The sequence below is a fragment of the Rhinolophus hipposideros genome (assembly GCF_964194185.1).
Source record: "Rhinolophus hipposideros genome assembly, chromosome: 18".
Taxonomy (NCBI): domain Eukaryota; kingdom Metazoa; phylum Chordata; class Mammalia; order Chiroptera; family Rhinolophidae; genus Rhinolophus; species Rhinolophus hipposideros.
The window spans coordinates 47,079,267-47,097,575 of NC_138064.1; the positions used below are offsets into that span (position 1 = coordinate 47,079,267).

Sequence of the window (18,309 nt, forward strand, 5' to 3'; positions counted from 1 at the left end):
AATCCCTTTTGTTCCACATTAGACGCTAAGTGTATAATGCCTAGCACTTAGTAGGTGCTCTGTAGGTGCAGGGAGTTGGTATCCAGGGGGCACCATTCTCACAATAAGTTATATGAAGATGGCTCCCTGGGGTTGTGCAGTTCAGTGGCTCTGATCACTTGATTTTTAATGATCAAGTTTACTAATAGCTATGCCTGTCACACACAGTAACATTTTTATAACAGTGGAATATCGTATTTACACCATTGCTTGGATTCTGATAACAAGTCAGACATATATTTCTTCTGTCTTTCTTTGGACAATAAGCTTCTGAAGGGCAGGGAATATCTCCGTAATTCCTTCAGGGGATATTGTTTTTTTTTTTTATCTTCAGTGCTTATAAACAGGCAAGTAATAAAATTTCCTTCTTTCCCTAATGTTTTATACAAGTTCCATCAAAACCTTTCTCCCCTTGTATTAAAAGTGCCTATTTATGTGTAATTTCCTTTCTTATGTTCTCCTTATTTATCATTTTATTGTTGGTGACACCTGTAGATTGGGCTTCCTAAACATTTACTGAAAAAATATTAAATTAACAGCAAGAAAGACGTCCAGGAAGAATCAAATAAGAGACATCTTACAGGTTGGGTAGGCAGGGACTGGGGGTCAGCTGAGGAAGGGGCAGTGATTTGATGGCAGTTGGGAGGTGGCATGGACTGCTTAGCAGGGGGTGGTTTTCTAATCATCGGTGGGGTTGAATCACAGTTCATGCAGCCACTTAACAGAGAGACTGTACAGAAGGTTTAATAGCCAGATGAATTGTTGGGGTTGATAGCTTTCATGGGGACTTCTAATCATGCTATTTTCAGTTAGTACAACTGTGGCATTTCATAGAAAAGGAAACAGTGGAAAACGATGTGTAAAATGTACTAAAACTGGAGTTGGCCAATAAGAGTAAATATAAATAAGGGCTCTGAGCTGTACTCTGGTACTAGTAAGCTCTATGTCCATGGTGAGTAATTTAACATATACAGAGGGTGCCAAAAAATGTATACACATTTTAAGAAAGGAAAACTGTATTAAAATTGTAATACTCAATATGTACCGATAACAAAGGATGAATACAAGTCACGTTTGACTCCTGCAATTACAAGAGGTGCTCAAAGTGGTTACCATCAACGTCTAGACACTTCTGATTATGGCAAACTTCTGCTTGAGCAATGTTGACTAAAGTGTCCACTTGTATACATTTTTTGGCACCCCTGGTATAATGAGGGGATTAAATTAGATAATTTTTTTAAGGCCCTGTCTCAAATGTGATGATTTTATATATATCCCTGTGAATAATTACACTTAGAAATTACATACCCATAAAACAGGAGTACATGCACTATCCAATACTGTTTTATAAGAAAAGGAAACACTTTCACTAAGTCGATGAAATGGAATAGAAATTAAAAATGAAAGTCTGGAAGTTGAATTGCCAGGATTTCTTATTCCCAACCCTGTCACAGCTTTAATGTGTAAAGGGGCCACATCAGTTATGTTTATGTACTAGCACTTCCCCATCTGTAAAACTAGGAAAATGTTACTTCCCGCCCCACAAGGGTGTTGAGAAAAGTAATTAGGTCATGTTTACCATGACCTACAATTATCTTGGTGAAGTCCCTCGGCAGGTGCACCACTAATCCAGAAGCTTCCTTCTAATGACGGCCACCACCAGCTGATGCTTCTCGGAGTTGGGAGGAACATGGCCCCAGAACAGATTTCTCCTTTTCCCATATCCTTGAAATGTCTTCCCTTGCTTCTTTTCTGAACTTACATCATTTCCTCTGCATCTACAGCATGTAGCAAATGCTCCCAAGCATTGTTTAATAATTAAATATCCATTGGTAAGCGGTTAAAAAATGTCCCTGTCAATAGTATGGTTTCCATCACTGTTCTCCGTGGGAATCTTTCCCCGAACTGCCTCCACACCTTTTAATAGATTTTGATACACATTTCAGAGTCTGTATCTGCTCTGTTCTTCGGGACAGCTCGATCTATGATGTTCGTGTCATTATCGTCATCAGGAGAAAAAGCTCCTTGATAGGAACCATACATAATTTTTTTAACCTTTTCACTTTTCCCTGATGTTTCTTTCACTCTTAAAGAGATACATTAAAAAATTAGGACTAGAAAAGAGCCAAACACTCCCACTATACCAAAGAAGAAGGTGAGGCCCAGTGCTCTTAGTCGCACTGATTCACTCACAAAACTGAGACAAGGCAAGGATCTCTTGGTTCATTACAACTCTGAGTTCTCATTCAGCAAATTGTTCAAAACTGTATCTCAGTCTCTACAAAATAATCTTACACCTACCATAAGCCCTAAATATGAACAGTTGTTCGGCGACAGAAGGCTGTGTGTATTGCGGCTGCATGTACACACGTGTCCATTTATCTTGACTTCTATAAGTCAGTACCATAGCTGAAGCGCCTGGCTCTCTGTGTAGAGTTAGAGGCTCTGCGATATCTGTCCCATTTCAAAATGTGCCCTATATTTGCCTTATCCAAGTTCCTGCCTTTGTATTTGGCATAAAATCTCCTCCATTAGTCTCTTTCTTTCTGTTAGACAAAAGTAGAGAATATTCCAAAGAAGATACATAAATGATAAATGCATGAAAAGATGCTCAACATCATTAGTCATTAGAGAAATTCAAATCAAAACCACAATGAGATACAACTTCATACCCACTAGGATGGCTATGATGAAAAAGACGGCAATGACAAGTGTTGGCAAGGATGTGGAGAAATTGGAACCCAAATATACTGCTGGTGGGAATGTAAAATGGTGTAGCTGCTGTCAGTTTCTCCAAATATTGAACACAGAGTTACTATATGATCCAGGATTCCACTCCCAGGCATATACCTGGGCAGAAATACAGGTTGGCTCAATTGAACAGAAGGTCACAGCCCGTGACCTACAGACAAGAGCCTCAGAAAAAGCAGGCTCTAGAAAGGAAGCATGAACTTGGTACCAGGAGTGTGAAAGAGTTGCTTGTGATGAAGGGCTCTAAAAGGTGGGCCATCTGACAAGATGCACAAAGGTCCTGCTCTGGGGGAGACCCTCAGGAAGAAGACACGAGGCTATGAACAAAAGAAGGCAGTCACACTTCGGGGTGGAAATAAGAGGATGACTCTTAGAAACTGTTTTGTACAGTTGACTCATTTCACAGATGTTGGGACTGCCAGTCAAGGAGGGGGCTTCTCCAGCTTCTTAAACAGAATCCAGAACCCATCTCCTGACTTAGCATGCCAGTGTGAGAGGTGACGTGTTCCTGAGAAAGCTGGTTGCCGAGGAGGTCAGGCAGAGGCTGGAAGACCATAGATTTGGCTGCTAGTGGGGGCATTGAATTTAGGCATCCCTGATCTTTTGGTGGAAAATTATCTTGGTGATTGTAATTAAAACTCAGAATCAGTAGGACACTAAAGAACTGTAACGTTTTGAGAATTTTAGGTAACATTGACCTGACCATGAAAGAATGTATACTGTCACTTAATTTTCCTTTCTCCTAAATGTCTTATAATACACTGAGGGCTGTAAACTGGCATGAGAGGTGAAAGTGTTTGGACTACAGGTTATGGCCCCAAATAAATGTGATAAAGGTAAGAAACTTTATGGGATGATCTAGGTCCTTCATGATATCTCTCTGGACCTAGGGTGGAAAGCACATCAGCAATAGAAGTTACTTAAACGAGCCACCCCACAGGGCCTGTCTTCCTTCCTTAATGGAGAACTTTAGTACAATCCTGGTTCGGCCACTGACTGTGTGTCTGTGGGGAAAATCAAATAACCTTGTATCTTAGCCCTCATTTTAAAAGGCAGGCAGGGGGACCTTGAGGTTAAAGGAGACTCAGGAGACTTGTCATTCCAATTATATTGTATCCAAATTTGAAAAAAAACTATGCTTTATGAGACAAACAGGGACATTTGAATACTGAATACTGAGTAAATATCGAATAAGAAATTATCATTAAATCGTAAGTGTAATAATGATATCCCAGTTACGTTTTTTAAAAAGTCCTTTCATAGAGATATACACTAAAATATTTACAGTTAAAATGATATGATGTCTAGGATTTGATTCAAAATAAGATGGTGTGGGAGTGAGTAGTACTATTGATGATACAAAGTTGGCCATGAGCTGGTAATTGTTGAAGGTGTGTGATAACTATATGGAAGTATAGTATACTAGTGTCTTTAATTTTGTATGTTTGGCTTTTAAATACATAATGTGAGCCAAAAATAATCTTTGGTCTTCAGACTAACTGTACAATTTTCACCCGAGGATCACAATAAAAGAAAATGGCTATCTTTTTTTTTTGTTTGGTAAAATAAGGTTTTATTATTTTTGCTGATAATTATAATCAGAAATGATAATAAAAACTACAGTGTCCTGAGTAAGTCCACTAAGGGCATCATATATACTGGCTTAGCCTTCAAATAAAAGGAATTTCCTGTAAGTTACAAAATATATTCTAAATGGAGAATTACTTATATTTAATTGTTAAAACAATCTTATGAATCCACACATAGCAATATGTACAAAGTACGGCCAAATCTAAAATTCTCTGAGAAAACTTTGGCAACAAGGTTGACAACTGATAAAGCTTAGAGGAAATGCTGACTTTCTGGAAATGATTTTATTCTCTGTTGTAGTGAAAATGGAAATAGATTTAATTTGTTTTAACATAATGCCAACATAATATTAATATAGTTAATATGAGAAAATCAGTGGTACCATTGCTTGCACTGGACAAAATTATTTTATGTTCGATAGTCTTCTCAGACCAGCAGAAATTGGGTAAAGTCATAGCAGAGCCGCAGTGCTCCAACTATCATAACCATGCATGAAAAGGTGGCTATGTAAGAGGAGTCCAAGGCTTCCCTGACTTGACTGAAAAATTTTAACAAGATGTTCAGTAATATAAATGCTTCCAAAAAGTCTTTCAAAAGGTACTATTAAGTTGGAAGTAACAATGGAGAGAAATAAAGACCAGGGCAAGTTTAAAGAATCTCTCCTTTAAAAAATAAACTTGTAATTCCTTTGACTATTTGTCCGTGATGAACTCAGTAAATGCTATGCCTAGTGATTTGATTTTCTTTGAAGATCTTTTCTTTGACTGCGTTTATAGTAGGAGGAAATATTGGGAAAATACCCTTCCTCACTAAATTTGTTTACCTGCAAAAAGTTATAGCCTCCAGCATTCCCATTCATCACCCCCATTGCTCCACAGTCTGCGTGCCCTTTCCTGTTCTTATCACCTTTCCTTGAAACTTCCTACAAACATTAAGTGGCTTCCATGCTGTGGCTAAAACCACCTGGCTTCCAAAGGGTTGTAGTTAATCTTTAAAGACTGTGGTATCAGCTAGGTCATTAGGGCTAGCAGAAGGGAATGGATCATCTTCAACTGAGACTTAAAATAGCCAAGTCACACCTGAGCCTTCCAGAGGCAGCTCCCCCCCACCCTCCCTTCTCAGTGGATTTGAGTTACCTGCCCTTCCATTGACTCACCCGGGTTCTCAGGTGGCATTTCAAGAACCCATGCCACTTGAGCCACCTGTTATTTTTAGTGTGGGGTTAGTAAAAAGAAGAAGGCAAATTCAGATTAGGGGCTATGAAATTGATTTTGGCATCTTCCTATTTTCTTTTTCAGCCTCTCTCATGAACTTCTGGCATTCTCCCTTCCTATTTCTCCCAGCACCATATCTCTTGGGCAAGCAATAAAGATGTAATACTAATATAGTGGTTAAGCCCAGGCGCCCAGACAAGCTGCATGTATTTCCAGTATCCTACTGAAATTGTTCTTTTGAAGGTCACAGACTATTTCCTTATTGAAAAAAAAAGTCTAGTGAATTTATTGTGAAACTTTTTTCTTTGTGATTCTCCGAAGCTTTTGTCACTGATGACCACCTCTTCCTGCTTGATACTCTCCTCTCACGTGGCTTTTGGATACCACGTTATTCTGATTCTTCCTCTACCCGCTTGACTGCATCTTCCTGATTCATTTGATAGTTATTTCTACTCATTCTGCTATTATATTTAGGGATTCTTTCTTTTCCTTTTAAATGCACTCATATGGAGAGCTGATGCAATTTTACAGCATTGCCTCTCACCTCAATGCTCATGCCTCCAAAGTTTATTATCTTTCATTTTTTCTGATCTTCAGACCTCTGTCAAACGGATATTTCCATTTCTATTTCCAGCCATCGTATTTAATTCAGCACCCAGCGATTAAATTTGCCATATTGTCCCTCCTGGAATCAATTTTAACTCTCTTCACCCTTCTTCTCACGACTTTATCAGGCTTCAAACTTTAGAGTCATCTCTTGACGTGTGCAATGAAGAAGAAGTTGTCACTGGGTGTTAGCAGTTCTTTATTTGAAATGTCTTGTAATATCTGCTTCCATCCCTCCGTGTTATCTGTAGTCTAGACCCTTGTTACTTCATGGCCTGTCATTATTACAAAGCCTTTGCCACTTTCCTCTTACTTGGGTCTCTCTGTTCTCCCAATTTTTTTCTTGAATATTCTCAGCTCAAAATCCATCTTCAGTTCCAGCATAGTTTGCTTTGCTTCACACTTGCTATGTGTTAACCCAACTCTACTAACAAACAACTTTCCAGAGCTTCCAGATATGAGCCCTCTGGTTTTACCAGCAACTCCTGTGCTCCTGCCAGGCTCATGTGCCCTGTTCATGTTGTTCCCCTCTTTTAGAATGTTCTTCTCCTTACCCATCTAATTCTTAGCCATCCTTTGAGGCCAGGGCCCATCTCTTCCAGGAAACCCTCTCCATCTCTGGCATTCAACACTGTCTCTCATCTCTTATTATCTACAGCATTTCTAGATTGTTCCTTAGTGAAGCTCTAAATTACATAGAGCAGGTATTCTTTTTAAGTGGTTTATTGGGTATGCTTCTCATTTCCCCAATCATATGGTATCCTACTCCAGGGCAGGAAGCTAACATCGTGTACCACCCCATGGGCTCACTCTCATGAAGCTCATTTAGGACGACTTCTTCATCTGACTGAAGTTGAAGTCTGATAATAAACTTGTGCTCTGGCTAACAAGTGTGATTATGTGGTTAACTTATAAAAGTAGAGACGATTTACATTTTAATAAATGTTTGCAATGTTCCAAACACTTCAAAAAGTACGTACTCAATTTTTATATGGTAAAAGTATCTCATTTTTCAGATAGGGAAACTGAAGCTTAGGGACATGAAATGACTAGCTCATAGGGTCCACCAAAGCAGAATGCTTTCCATTCATTTTTTTTTTCCTTCCAGTTACAGGAAGATCTAACGTAACCAGTGTATATGGAGAGGAATGCACACTACAATCCCATCTACCCCAATTTATTTAGGTTTTAATATAACAACATCTGGAGCAGAGTGTGATATATCTTGTGTTTAATCTGTGTTCCCTTCCCATTGAGAAGCACCAGCATCCATTCAGTTCTGCATTTCAGAAACCAGGGAGTCATCGTCAGCATTGCACTTCCCCTCACCCTCCACGCCCATTTCATCAAGCTCAGTCAAGTTCATGGCCTCTATTTCTCTTGAACTTCTCCACTCTCTTCATGTCTGCTGCACCTTAGTTCAAGCTACTAGCACTTACCGCCTAAGAATCTCCTTACATCTACTCTTATCCTCTCCGATTTGTTCTCAAGTTAGAATAAGCTTTTCTGAATGCAAATCTGTTCATGTTTCCCTGTTCCCAAGCACTTTAGCAGGCTTTGCATTGTTCACTTAAGAAATCCCCAAATCTTTAGTACAATCTACAATGCTTTTCATGGTCTGACACCATTTCCCACCTCATCCACACTCTCTTTCTCTGTCTGATCCATTCTTTCAGTACCTCAAATATCCTGCTCCCTCCTACTATAGGCTGTTGTCCTTGCATGGAACATCTTCCTGTAGTTAACTCCAATCCATCCTTCATCTCTTACCTCAATTATTGTTTCTCAAGAAAGCATTCCTGCTCTTCCTTGACCAAAGCCAATCTGCTTGGTCAGTGTCTTAGCATCATGCAACTGTCCTCCATCACTTACCACAGTTGAGTTTTATATTTACTTCTGTGCTTATTGGTGATTTCTCCTTCCCACTGGACTAACAGCTCTTGAGGCAGGACTAAGTCCAGCCCCTCACATGGAACTAGCACATAATTAAACACTCCAAAAATATCTGTTTAATGAATGACCAAATGGATGAATACTCAGTCCTGATGACTACCGGCCATTTTAGTTTGGTAAATGGTTTGGTGTCAATTTGTGGACAAGCAACCTCAGTTGACTTACTACCACTGTGCCAATAAGACTGGGAGCCTAGCCTGTGGTCATGAGATGAGTGAGTGAGTGGAGAGCCCTACAAGTGTCACAGACACTCTTAACCCCTACTCAGCACATGGCTTTAAGTTGCCAGCATCATGTTTATTTACAGTGAAGATCTACAAACTAAAATTCTCAATTCTGTCCTGGTGGACAACACACAAACACTGCTGTCTCAACACTTGGCAGATGTTGATGCAGTAAGTTCAATTCAAAATAAGGGAACACCATATTTAAAAAGTAACCGAATGGATGAGCAGATACAGTATGGATATGTTAACCTGTGTTTACAAAAAAGTGTTCTGAGTCTGGCATGTTGTTCTAATGATGTTTGGCATGTGACAGATGAGAAGTGGGTCTGGCTTGGGCTCCATGCATACACGTTTCTTTCTGAGTTATCCAAAGAGTCTTGTTATAAGACAGTGTTGACCTTAAAACCATTGTACAATGTGAGCTTTGAGGGCAGTATATAAATAAACTTCCTATATTCAATACAATAACAAGAGGAAACGAGTGCTCATCTTCAAATATCATTTGAAAGGGTCAAAATTCTTGTATGTGTAAGAGACAATTAAAAGATAGATTAAAAGATGAGGAATAATTACTTTTCTTGAGTAAAAGACTCAAGGGGATAATGACTAGCTGGAGTAAATCTTAGAAAGTCGTTTATTTGCAAAATGCTACCAAGTAGCTGGGTAATAATTCACAGAAAGCCTAAAGACTTAAAAGACTGCTGCCTTAATGGAGGTTTTTTTTTCTGTTTTACTTATTAAGATCGCCTTAATAATTCATGCATGGTGATACCTTTAATGAGCAACAAAATCTCACGTATCTCATTTAAACTTGGCAACTCTACTGACAGTTAATATAGTCTCGTAGCTATGAGCCAGCAATTGTAGAGCAGCCCTAGGCTGTTAGTAACTGAAACCATCCCATTTTTGATAATCCCAAGAAAAGTTATGCCCTAGATGAATGGTTGAATTCTATGGTGATTTTCTAGGAAGATTTATCCATTCTTCATTTGTGGGGAGGAGAGAGAACAGTAATGAGCCCACGCTATAACTCTTGTTCCACACGCCGTATTGGTAGCTTTGCTTCTTGTGTAAGGGCAGCAAGTGATTACTATTTCCTTGGAGGGAACAAGAATTCCTATAAAATTTTCAAAAGTTCCCTATGATTAGTACCTACTTAGGAGGTGAAAAGAGAGTCATGTAACACTATCCCCTAGGCAGGGTGAATTCTCTGCTCTACTCAAACGGGAGTGCAAGCATACAGATAATTAAGTACACCTAACTTCTTTACCAGCATTTACGACATAATTTTATTAAGCCACCATCATGTCTGATAGACACAATGAATAAAGCATTTACAATTGTTTTTCATATGAAAGAATGCTCCGGGCTGATAATTCTCAAGATACTGTTCAAAATAAAATTTCAAAACCAGACACTAATTTTAATACACATTTATGGTAATAATTACCCCATTTATATGACACCACTCACTGCTATACACTAGTCTGACTGACCGAAAATAGACTCCATTTCAATCTATTTTGTATGCAATGTGCCTGTTTTAAATTTCAGAATTGTTCTTGGCATAGTGAATTAAGTTGGGAAAGCTCACTGATCCAGCCCTGTTTTCTTGCATATGACATTCTTTCAATAAAAGTTAAAAATCATAGAAGCCTGGATTTTGGGAAAACACAGAACCACGTCACCACAAAAACTGGTTTCTAGTTTACTTATTAAGATCGCCTTAATAATTCATCATGGCGGCACCATCAACCACTAACAAAATCTCACCTAGCTCATTTAAACTTGCTGTGCTGAAATCTGCCGCGCCAAATTCTACTACATTCTGGTTCACTACATGCAGAAGCCTCCATACCTGGTATAAGGGGGGAGCGGCAGGGTGATTCTGGTCCACTTGTTGAAAGTGTCTGACACCAGGATCCGTTGCAGGTGGTAGTGACTGCATTCGACATTGGTAGGCAGACAGTCCCTTACCAGTGGGTGCCACGATAACCCCAGATCGACAGAGTATTCCAGTTCAATAGCTGAAAGAGGAAGTGTTATTCTGAATAGCAATTCATGTCTGCAGACCCAGGAATCACAATTACTTAGGTTTTCACTTCAGTCAGATGTCAATTTGATTTTTCCTCCATCTTTATGTTTTCTAGTTTGAGATGTTTCCTTGTTTGATTGTTTCCTTTGTACCTTACTAGTTAGTATTTTTAACTTTCTGTATTGAAATACTTTTTCTTTTAAGGGGCTATAATCAAATGAAACATAAATAAATTTTACTGAATCACTCCTTATAGAGAAACTTTCAGGATGACCATAACAAACTATTGCTTGATATAGCTAAAGCAGTAGTCATAATAGTGATAATCTACATATATATTTAGGGTTTAATCTAACAGTTATAGAAATATATTACATAACATATTATCTATACATATATATACACACACACATTTATTTAGTGGCTAATACACAAATACGGAATATATTAACTGTACATTTTAATGATTACTTTTTGAATAGTTAAAAATAATTGAATAGGCTTCTCCAAATTTGACCATTCTCTAGGGATCCGGACAAATGAATGCTAATGTTGCTCGTGGTGTCGGTGAAACTTCTCAGAAATTGCAAAACCTCTGTTGCTTATACCTCTTGCTGTGCTATGTTGTGGGACATACTGGTAAATCAGTAAGGCTTAAGGAGGTAGCTGAAGGCACGTGATTTGTGCCAAAGCATGCAATCAGGCTGTGGGTCTATGGAAAGACATTTGTTTCCTTTCTCTTCTGAAACATTCAACTTATACAGCCCATTATATATTTTTCTCTCTCTGTTCTCTTCTTGAGGCTTTATAAACTGCCTCAGGCCCCACCTCCCTACTGAAATTGCTCTCTCTAAGGCTGTGATTCTTAATCTTGCCTACACACTGAAATCAGCTGGGTACCTTTAGAAACTCCTGATTCCAGGGTCCCACCTCCAGACATTGTAATTTAAGTTTTCTGGGGCACGGCGAGGTGTCAGGAGCTTTCAAGCTCCCCAGGTGATTCTCATGTACAACCAGCGTGGGACCACTCACTACCCAAGTTTCCTAGTAGCCTTTTCTTGTTAAATACAATGGCTTGTCTCAGTCTACATTGTACTGTCCTCCCATGGCGGTGGATGTTATTGATCACTCCCTCATCCTTGAAACTTTCTTTTCTTTGGGGAGACATTATTCTGAACCTCCTGTCTTACTTTCCCTTTGGCTCCTGGGCTAACTAGCCCAGCTAGGCGCATTCTTCTAGACTCCATTTCTGGTCTTCTATGTGTATTCTCTTAGGGCTTCAACTGTTACCTCTGTGCCCAAATCTCCCACTTGTATGACTCAGAATTGATTTTATTCATTCAACAAATGTTCATTCAGCTTGGCACGGTGCTGGATGCTGGCATATTGTGATGCACAGTACAAAGTTCCCGCTTTCCATATCAAAAGTCCTCCAGACTAAAGAATATCTCCACTCGAACTACTTTCACCCAAACTAAAGAAACTCTCATCATTTTCCCCATAAACAAACATCTCTTTTGAACTACTTTTGCAGTTTTCTGTGTTCAAAATTTAGAAATCATCTCAGAAATTTTACTCTTCTCTTTCCTTTATCCTCTATGTTCAACCTGTCACCTAGTTTCGAGATCTGCTGCTTCTTTTTTTTTTTTGCATTGCCTCGTATCAGTTTTACCCATTCCATTGCTCTTCATATCCCGTAGTACGGGTCTTTATCACCTCCTACAAGACGACCACTTAGATATTTTCACTAGGATTCTTCCCTACCCACTTTCATCAGCTAATCTCCCTAAAACACACCATGGCACTCCTCTGCACTTGTGCCCTCTTGTTCATGACCTTGTCAAGTACAAATTCCTGTGCCTGCTTTTTAGGGCTCTTCTTAATTTGTTGCCAGCTGTGCTTAGTCACTTTCCTGTTTCATTTTATCATTCATATCATTTATCATTCATTGCACCAGCCTATGGTAGACAGTACATGTGGTTGAGCTTATGGGGCAGAGTTTTGGTCCTGGTGCTGCTGCAGGCCGACCATGTCATAACTTACCTCCTTGAGTTCTCATCAACTTCCTACGCTACAGAGGGACTAGGCATCTCAGACCTTAAAGTCCCTTTCTATTTTCAAAATCAGCACTTAGCTCTCCTCCATTAGATGCAAATATTACCTTGACAGGCTGATCTGCTGACAGTGTCCCCCATAGAACAGGAGAGCCCCCTCCTCTGCTTCTTTGCTTGTGCTGTCAGCCTGCCTGGGATGTTCACTCCTGTCCATTCACCCTTCGAATCCACACCAACCATCAATGCCCACTTGAGACTTAGCTCCTTTGTCAAATCTTCCCAAACTCCTTGGGTTGAGCGTCCATTGGTCATCTCTCCCTCCTTTGAACTCCCATTACATTTTGCATCAGTACCAGTCCACAGAGCATTTGATTTAGTAATTTATTGGTCTCTAACTTTTTGAAATATTCCTTCAACCAGACTACACCTATTGAAGACAGGGTGTATACCGTATGCTTTCCCAAGTTCCACTTCTATTGTCTAGTTTAGTGTTGACTGATTGATTGAATCTACGGTAGAAAGAATACTTCTGGGATTCCCACTAAGATATGTGCATTAAGTTCCAACTAATGGAAACATGAAAAATCTAAATTTTTTAGAACCTTGGAAGTAACCAAATTCCTCAGATTTTGACCCCCCAGAATCTAAAAATAAAACAAGGCCCTTGTGAACATTCCAGTTTGGAGCTCTTGGAAGAAGAGTGATATGGGGTCGAAAGACCAGGAGGTCCCCAGAATCCTGACAGATCTGCAAGTTCTGGTGAAGGGTCCAAGTGTGCAATGATGTCACTTTTTATTTCTCCTAAGATAGGTCCATGTGCATGTGTGTAACGCATGTGTGAGTGTGAGTACGCACGCACAATCTAGAGGATGGAAACTGGTCACAATAAGCGTGGCCTAGAATATGCTATGACCCACTCAGAGTGTACGGCAAAACGGGAACAAAATTTTATGATTCCTGCGGAGATGGAAAGGAGATAATAACTGGCCTAATCTAAAGCCCTATGAATTAAAACCCATGTAGACACAGATTTATGTGTAAGTCCTATTGCTTATTCTGGCATTCTTTATATAATCAGAGTCCTTTATGCCACAAATCTGATACTAAAAAAAGCCAAAACAAAAACCACTGGATGTACGAAAGGTAGTAAGTTGGGGGTTATTTATATATAAAAGAAGTCTTTATGTACGTTTGCTTAAAAATAAGCTCACATTCTTATGCTTTAAAAAATGAACTTCTAAGATGGCGGATGAGGTAAATGCTATGCCTGCTGCCTCCCAGAAGCACATCAAAATGACAACTAAATTATAGAACAATCAACCTCAGGAATCATCTGAAGACTAGCTGAACAGAAACCCTACACTAAGGATGTAAATAAGAGGCCACATCGAGACTGGTAGGAGGGGTGGACACATGTAACCGTTGACTCCAATCTCCAGGTAATGGTTGAACACCAGGAGGGGCACCTCAATGGTCCTCCTGAGAAGGGAGGGGCCCAGCTTCACACGGGGATCCCCAGCCCAGGGGTCATGTTCCAGGAAGAGGAGTCCCCACAACATCTGGCAGTAAAAAGCAGTGAGGACTCTGTCCATCAGTCCTAGTGAGATGGAAGGCAGCTGTAAACCCAGAGGTCCTCTTAAAGGGCTCTCACATGGACTCACTCGGCTTGCAAACACTCATCTGGGCTCTGGTGGAGGGTGGCAACTTGAGAGGTGCCAGAGATACATGGGGAAAGACTGAGTTATGTGGCTTTGGTGTGAGGGCTTTGTCCTGTGTGGAGGCTACCTCACATGTAGCCTACCGAAGGGCACCATCTTCTCTATGTTGAACCCTCCCCAAAGGGCCAAATCTGAGGCTAGATTGGTCTGATAAAATCCCCGTGTGTGCACTACCTTGTTGACACCAAGGGTGCTTACCCTGTCCTGGACACTGTTGGCTCCTGGGTGGCCAGCCCACCCCACAAGCTGCAAAAGCCTTTTATAGCAGTGTGCAACCCACAGCTGCGCGGGGAACTTTCATTGGCAGATGCACAACTTGCACTGCAGCCACTCTTGGGAGGCTACAGGGACCTGCAGGCCCAAGGCGAGGGTGGCTAGCTGCAGTGTTTTCAGGACATTTTGCAAAATGGTCATGGGCCTGGCACCAGTGCAAGAACCGAATCTGCATTAACTTTGTAAAAAGCATGCTGTGATACCCAGGAACCCCACCCCGCCCAGCTAGTGCTGCTGCATCGCTGAGGCCACTCTTGGCTACTGAGAGGCCAGCCCTGCCCCCTCCAGCTACAGAAGGCTTTCACAGCAGTGGTAAGTTCATAGTAGTCTAAGGAACTTTTGGTGGTAGGCAATCAGTCACAACTCTGCTGTAGCCTCTCTTGGGAGGCTCTCGGGGATCTGAGGGCCCGAGGCAAGTGGCCACTGTGTTCTCAGGGTGTTTGGCAAAGTGGTTGCGGGCCTGGCGCTGGCACAGGATCTGAATCTACATTCATTCTGTGAAAACCACAGGCCGCACCTCATGACTTCCTGGGACCCTGCCTCGCCCAGTTAGTTGCTGCATCACTGGGGACACTCTCAACACTGTTAACCAACCTGGTGTGCACATCTATGGAGGCTCTTTCAACATCTCAGCATTATGGGAAGCCTGTAGGTGGCAGCAGGCCTAGGGAGCCCCTGAACCTGCCGCTAAGCTGCCCCAGGCCCAATACTGGTGACAGCCAGACTCGGTTTCACAGCGAGACCACTACATACACCTATAGGTCCAGCATAAGCAGCAGCCAACCACTATTAGCTTTGTGGCTCCTAGCATACAGTCCGGGGTCGGTCACAGGCAAGGCTGAAATTGGTCTGCAAAGGAGCCATTCCGAAGAGATACCAGAAACAACACCCCCAGAGGCTGGCTTGACACCCAAAGGGGCACACCTAAAGGGGGACCTCAACAGGCACAAGAACCTACTGGGATGAATCACCCTAAGGGGTCAGCCTCACAGCAGCTTATACACTGTGGGCATAGCAGTTCTCATAGTCAGTCAACCTAGGAGTCAGTCTGACCCACTGATGTGCAAAAGCAATCTAGGCTTAACTACACCAGGAGAACACACACGTGAGGGACACTCCTGGAACACATGTACATGTGATCAGGGAGACTGCACCACTTGACCGTAGAGGACACATACTACATGGCAAAGACTGAGAGATATAGAAGACCTACCTAATACACAGAAGCAAACACAGAGGCAGCCAGAATGAGGAAACAAAAAAACACTTCTCAATTAAAAGAACAGAAGAAACCTCCAGAAAAAGAACTAAGTGAAATGGAGACAGAATTTAAAACATTGGTTATGACAATGCTTAAGGCACTTAGTGAGAATGTCAACAAAGAGGTAGCGAGCATAAAAAAGGACATAGAAACCATAAAAACAAAGTCAGAATTAAAGAATACAATAACTGAGATGAAGACTACACTAGAAAAAATTCAACAGCAGATTAGATGAAGCAGAGGATTTAATCAGCAATTTGGAAGACAAGGTAGCAGAAAACATCCCATGGGAATAGCAAAAAGAAAAAAGAATAAAAAAAGAAAAACAAAGACAGTTTAAGGGACCTTTGGGACAACATCAAGAGTAACTACATTTGCATCATAGGAGTACCAGAGAAGAGAGGGAACAAGGGATTGAGAATCTATTTGAAGAAATTATGGCTGAAAACTTCCCATAAGCTAGGAAAGAAAATAGACATACAAGCCTAGAGCACATACAAGCACAGAGTCCCAAACAAGATGAACCCAAACAGGCCCACACAAAGACACATTATAATTAAAATGGTAAAGGTTAAAAACAAAGAGAAAATCCTAGAATCAGCAAAAGAAAGACAACTAGTAACTTATAAGGGAGCTCCCATAAAACTATCAGATGATTTCTCAGCAGAAAATTTTCAGGCCAGAAGGGATTGGCAGGAAATACTCAAAGTGATGAAAAATAGGAGCTTACAATCAGAACTACTCTACCCAGAAAGACCATTATTTAAAATTGAAGGAGAGATAAAATGTTTCTCAGACAAGGAAAAGCTGAAGGAATTTATTAACATAAAGCTAGTATTACAAGAAATATCAAAAAGAACAAGGGGGAAAACAAACAAAAGAAGATAAAAACTATGAATAATAAAATAGCAATAACTATGTACCTATCAATAATCACTTTCAATGGAAATGGATTAAATACTCCAATAAAAAGACACAGGGTAGCTGAATGGATAAGAAAACAAAACCCATGCATAGGCTGTCTACAAAAGACCCATGTCAGATCAAAACACACACACAGACTGAAAGTAAATGGATGGAAAAAGCTATCTCACACAAATAGAAACGAGAAAAAAACTGGGGTAGCTATACTTACATCAGACAAAATAGATGTAAAATGAAGACTATCATAAAAGAAAAAGAAGGACATCGCATAATGATAAAGGGATCAGATATAACCCTTGTAAACATCTATGCACCCAACGTAGGAGCATCGAAATATACAAAACAAATATTGACAGATGTAAAGGGAGAGATTGACAGTAACACACAGTAGGGAACTTTAACAACTGACCGACACCAATGAACAGAATTTCCAGACAGAAAATCTACAAGAAAACAGCTGCCTTAAATGACACTCTAAACCAGATGGATTTAATTGATATTTTTAGAGCATTTCACCCCAAAGCAGCAGAATATACATCCTTTTTAAGTGCACATGTAACATTTTCCAAGATAGACCACATGTTAGGCCACAAAACCAGTCTAAATAAATTTAGAAAGACTGAAATCATATCAAGTGTCTTCTCTGACCACAATGCCATGAAACTAGAAATCAATTACAAGAAAAAAAACTGAAAAACACACATAACGCATGGGGGCTAAATAACATGCTACTAACTAATGAATGGGTCAACAATGAGATCAAGGAAGAAATCAAAAGATACCTTGAGACAATCAAAAATGAAAAGACAATGATGTAAAATCTATGGGATACAGCGAAAGTAGTCCTAAGAGGGAAATTCATATCAATGCAAGCCTATCTCGGGAAACAAGAAAAATCTCAAATACACAGTCTAACTTCAAACCTAAGGAAACTGGAAAAAGAACAGCAAACAAAGCCCAAAGTGAGTACAAGGAAGGTAGTAATTAAGATCGGAGCAGAAATAAACAAAATAGAGGCTAAAAACACAGTACAAAAGAGCAATAAAACTAAGACCTAGTTCTTTGAAAAGATAAACAAAATGGACAAACCTTTAACTAGACTCATTAAGAAAAAAAGAGAGAGGACCCATATGAATAAAATAAAAATGAAAGAGGAGAAGTGAAAACAGACACCCCAGAAATACAAAAATTTTAAGAAAATACTATGAGCAACTATACGCCAACAAATTGGACAATCTGGAAGAAATGGATAAATTCCTAGAAGCACACAATCTTCCAAGGCTGAATCAGGAAGAAACAGAAAATCTGAACTAACCAATTACCACTAATATGTATTCTTCTCAAACTATTCCAGAAAATTCAAGAGGAGGGAAGACTCTCAAGCTCATTTTCTGAGGCCACCCTGATCCCAAAACCTGACAAAGACATTACCAAAAAAGAAAACTAGGCTGGTGTCCCTAATGAACATAAATACAAAAAGCCTCAATAAAATATTAGCAAACCAAATTCAGCAATACATTAAAAAGATCATACACCAAGTTCAAGTGGGATTCATTCTTCCTATGCAAGTTTGGTTCACTATTTGTGAATCAATTAATTGTGATACACCACTTAAATAAAATGAAAAAATGAAAATCATGGATCATATCAATAGATGCGGAAAA

General features: G+C 40.0%; 1 protein-coding gene across 3 annotated transcripts in view; it reads right to left on the minus strand.

The window, feature by feature from the left end:
* Positions 1-18,309, minus strand: part of RELN (reelin) — a 518,204-nt gene that overhangs the window by 42,644 nt on the left and 457,251 nt on the right. For all 3 annotated transcript variants that reach the window (XM_081080324.1, XM_081080323.1, XM_081080322.1), the window contains exon 46: positions 10,239-10,407. In XM_081080324.1, the coding sequence (XP_080936450.1) occupies positions 10,239-10,407 (169 nt within the window). The remainder of the gene's footprint in view (positions 1-10,238; positions 10,408-18,309) is intronic.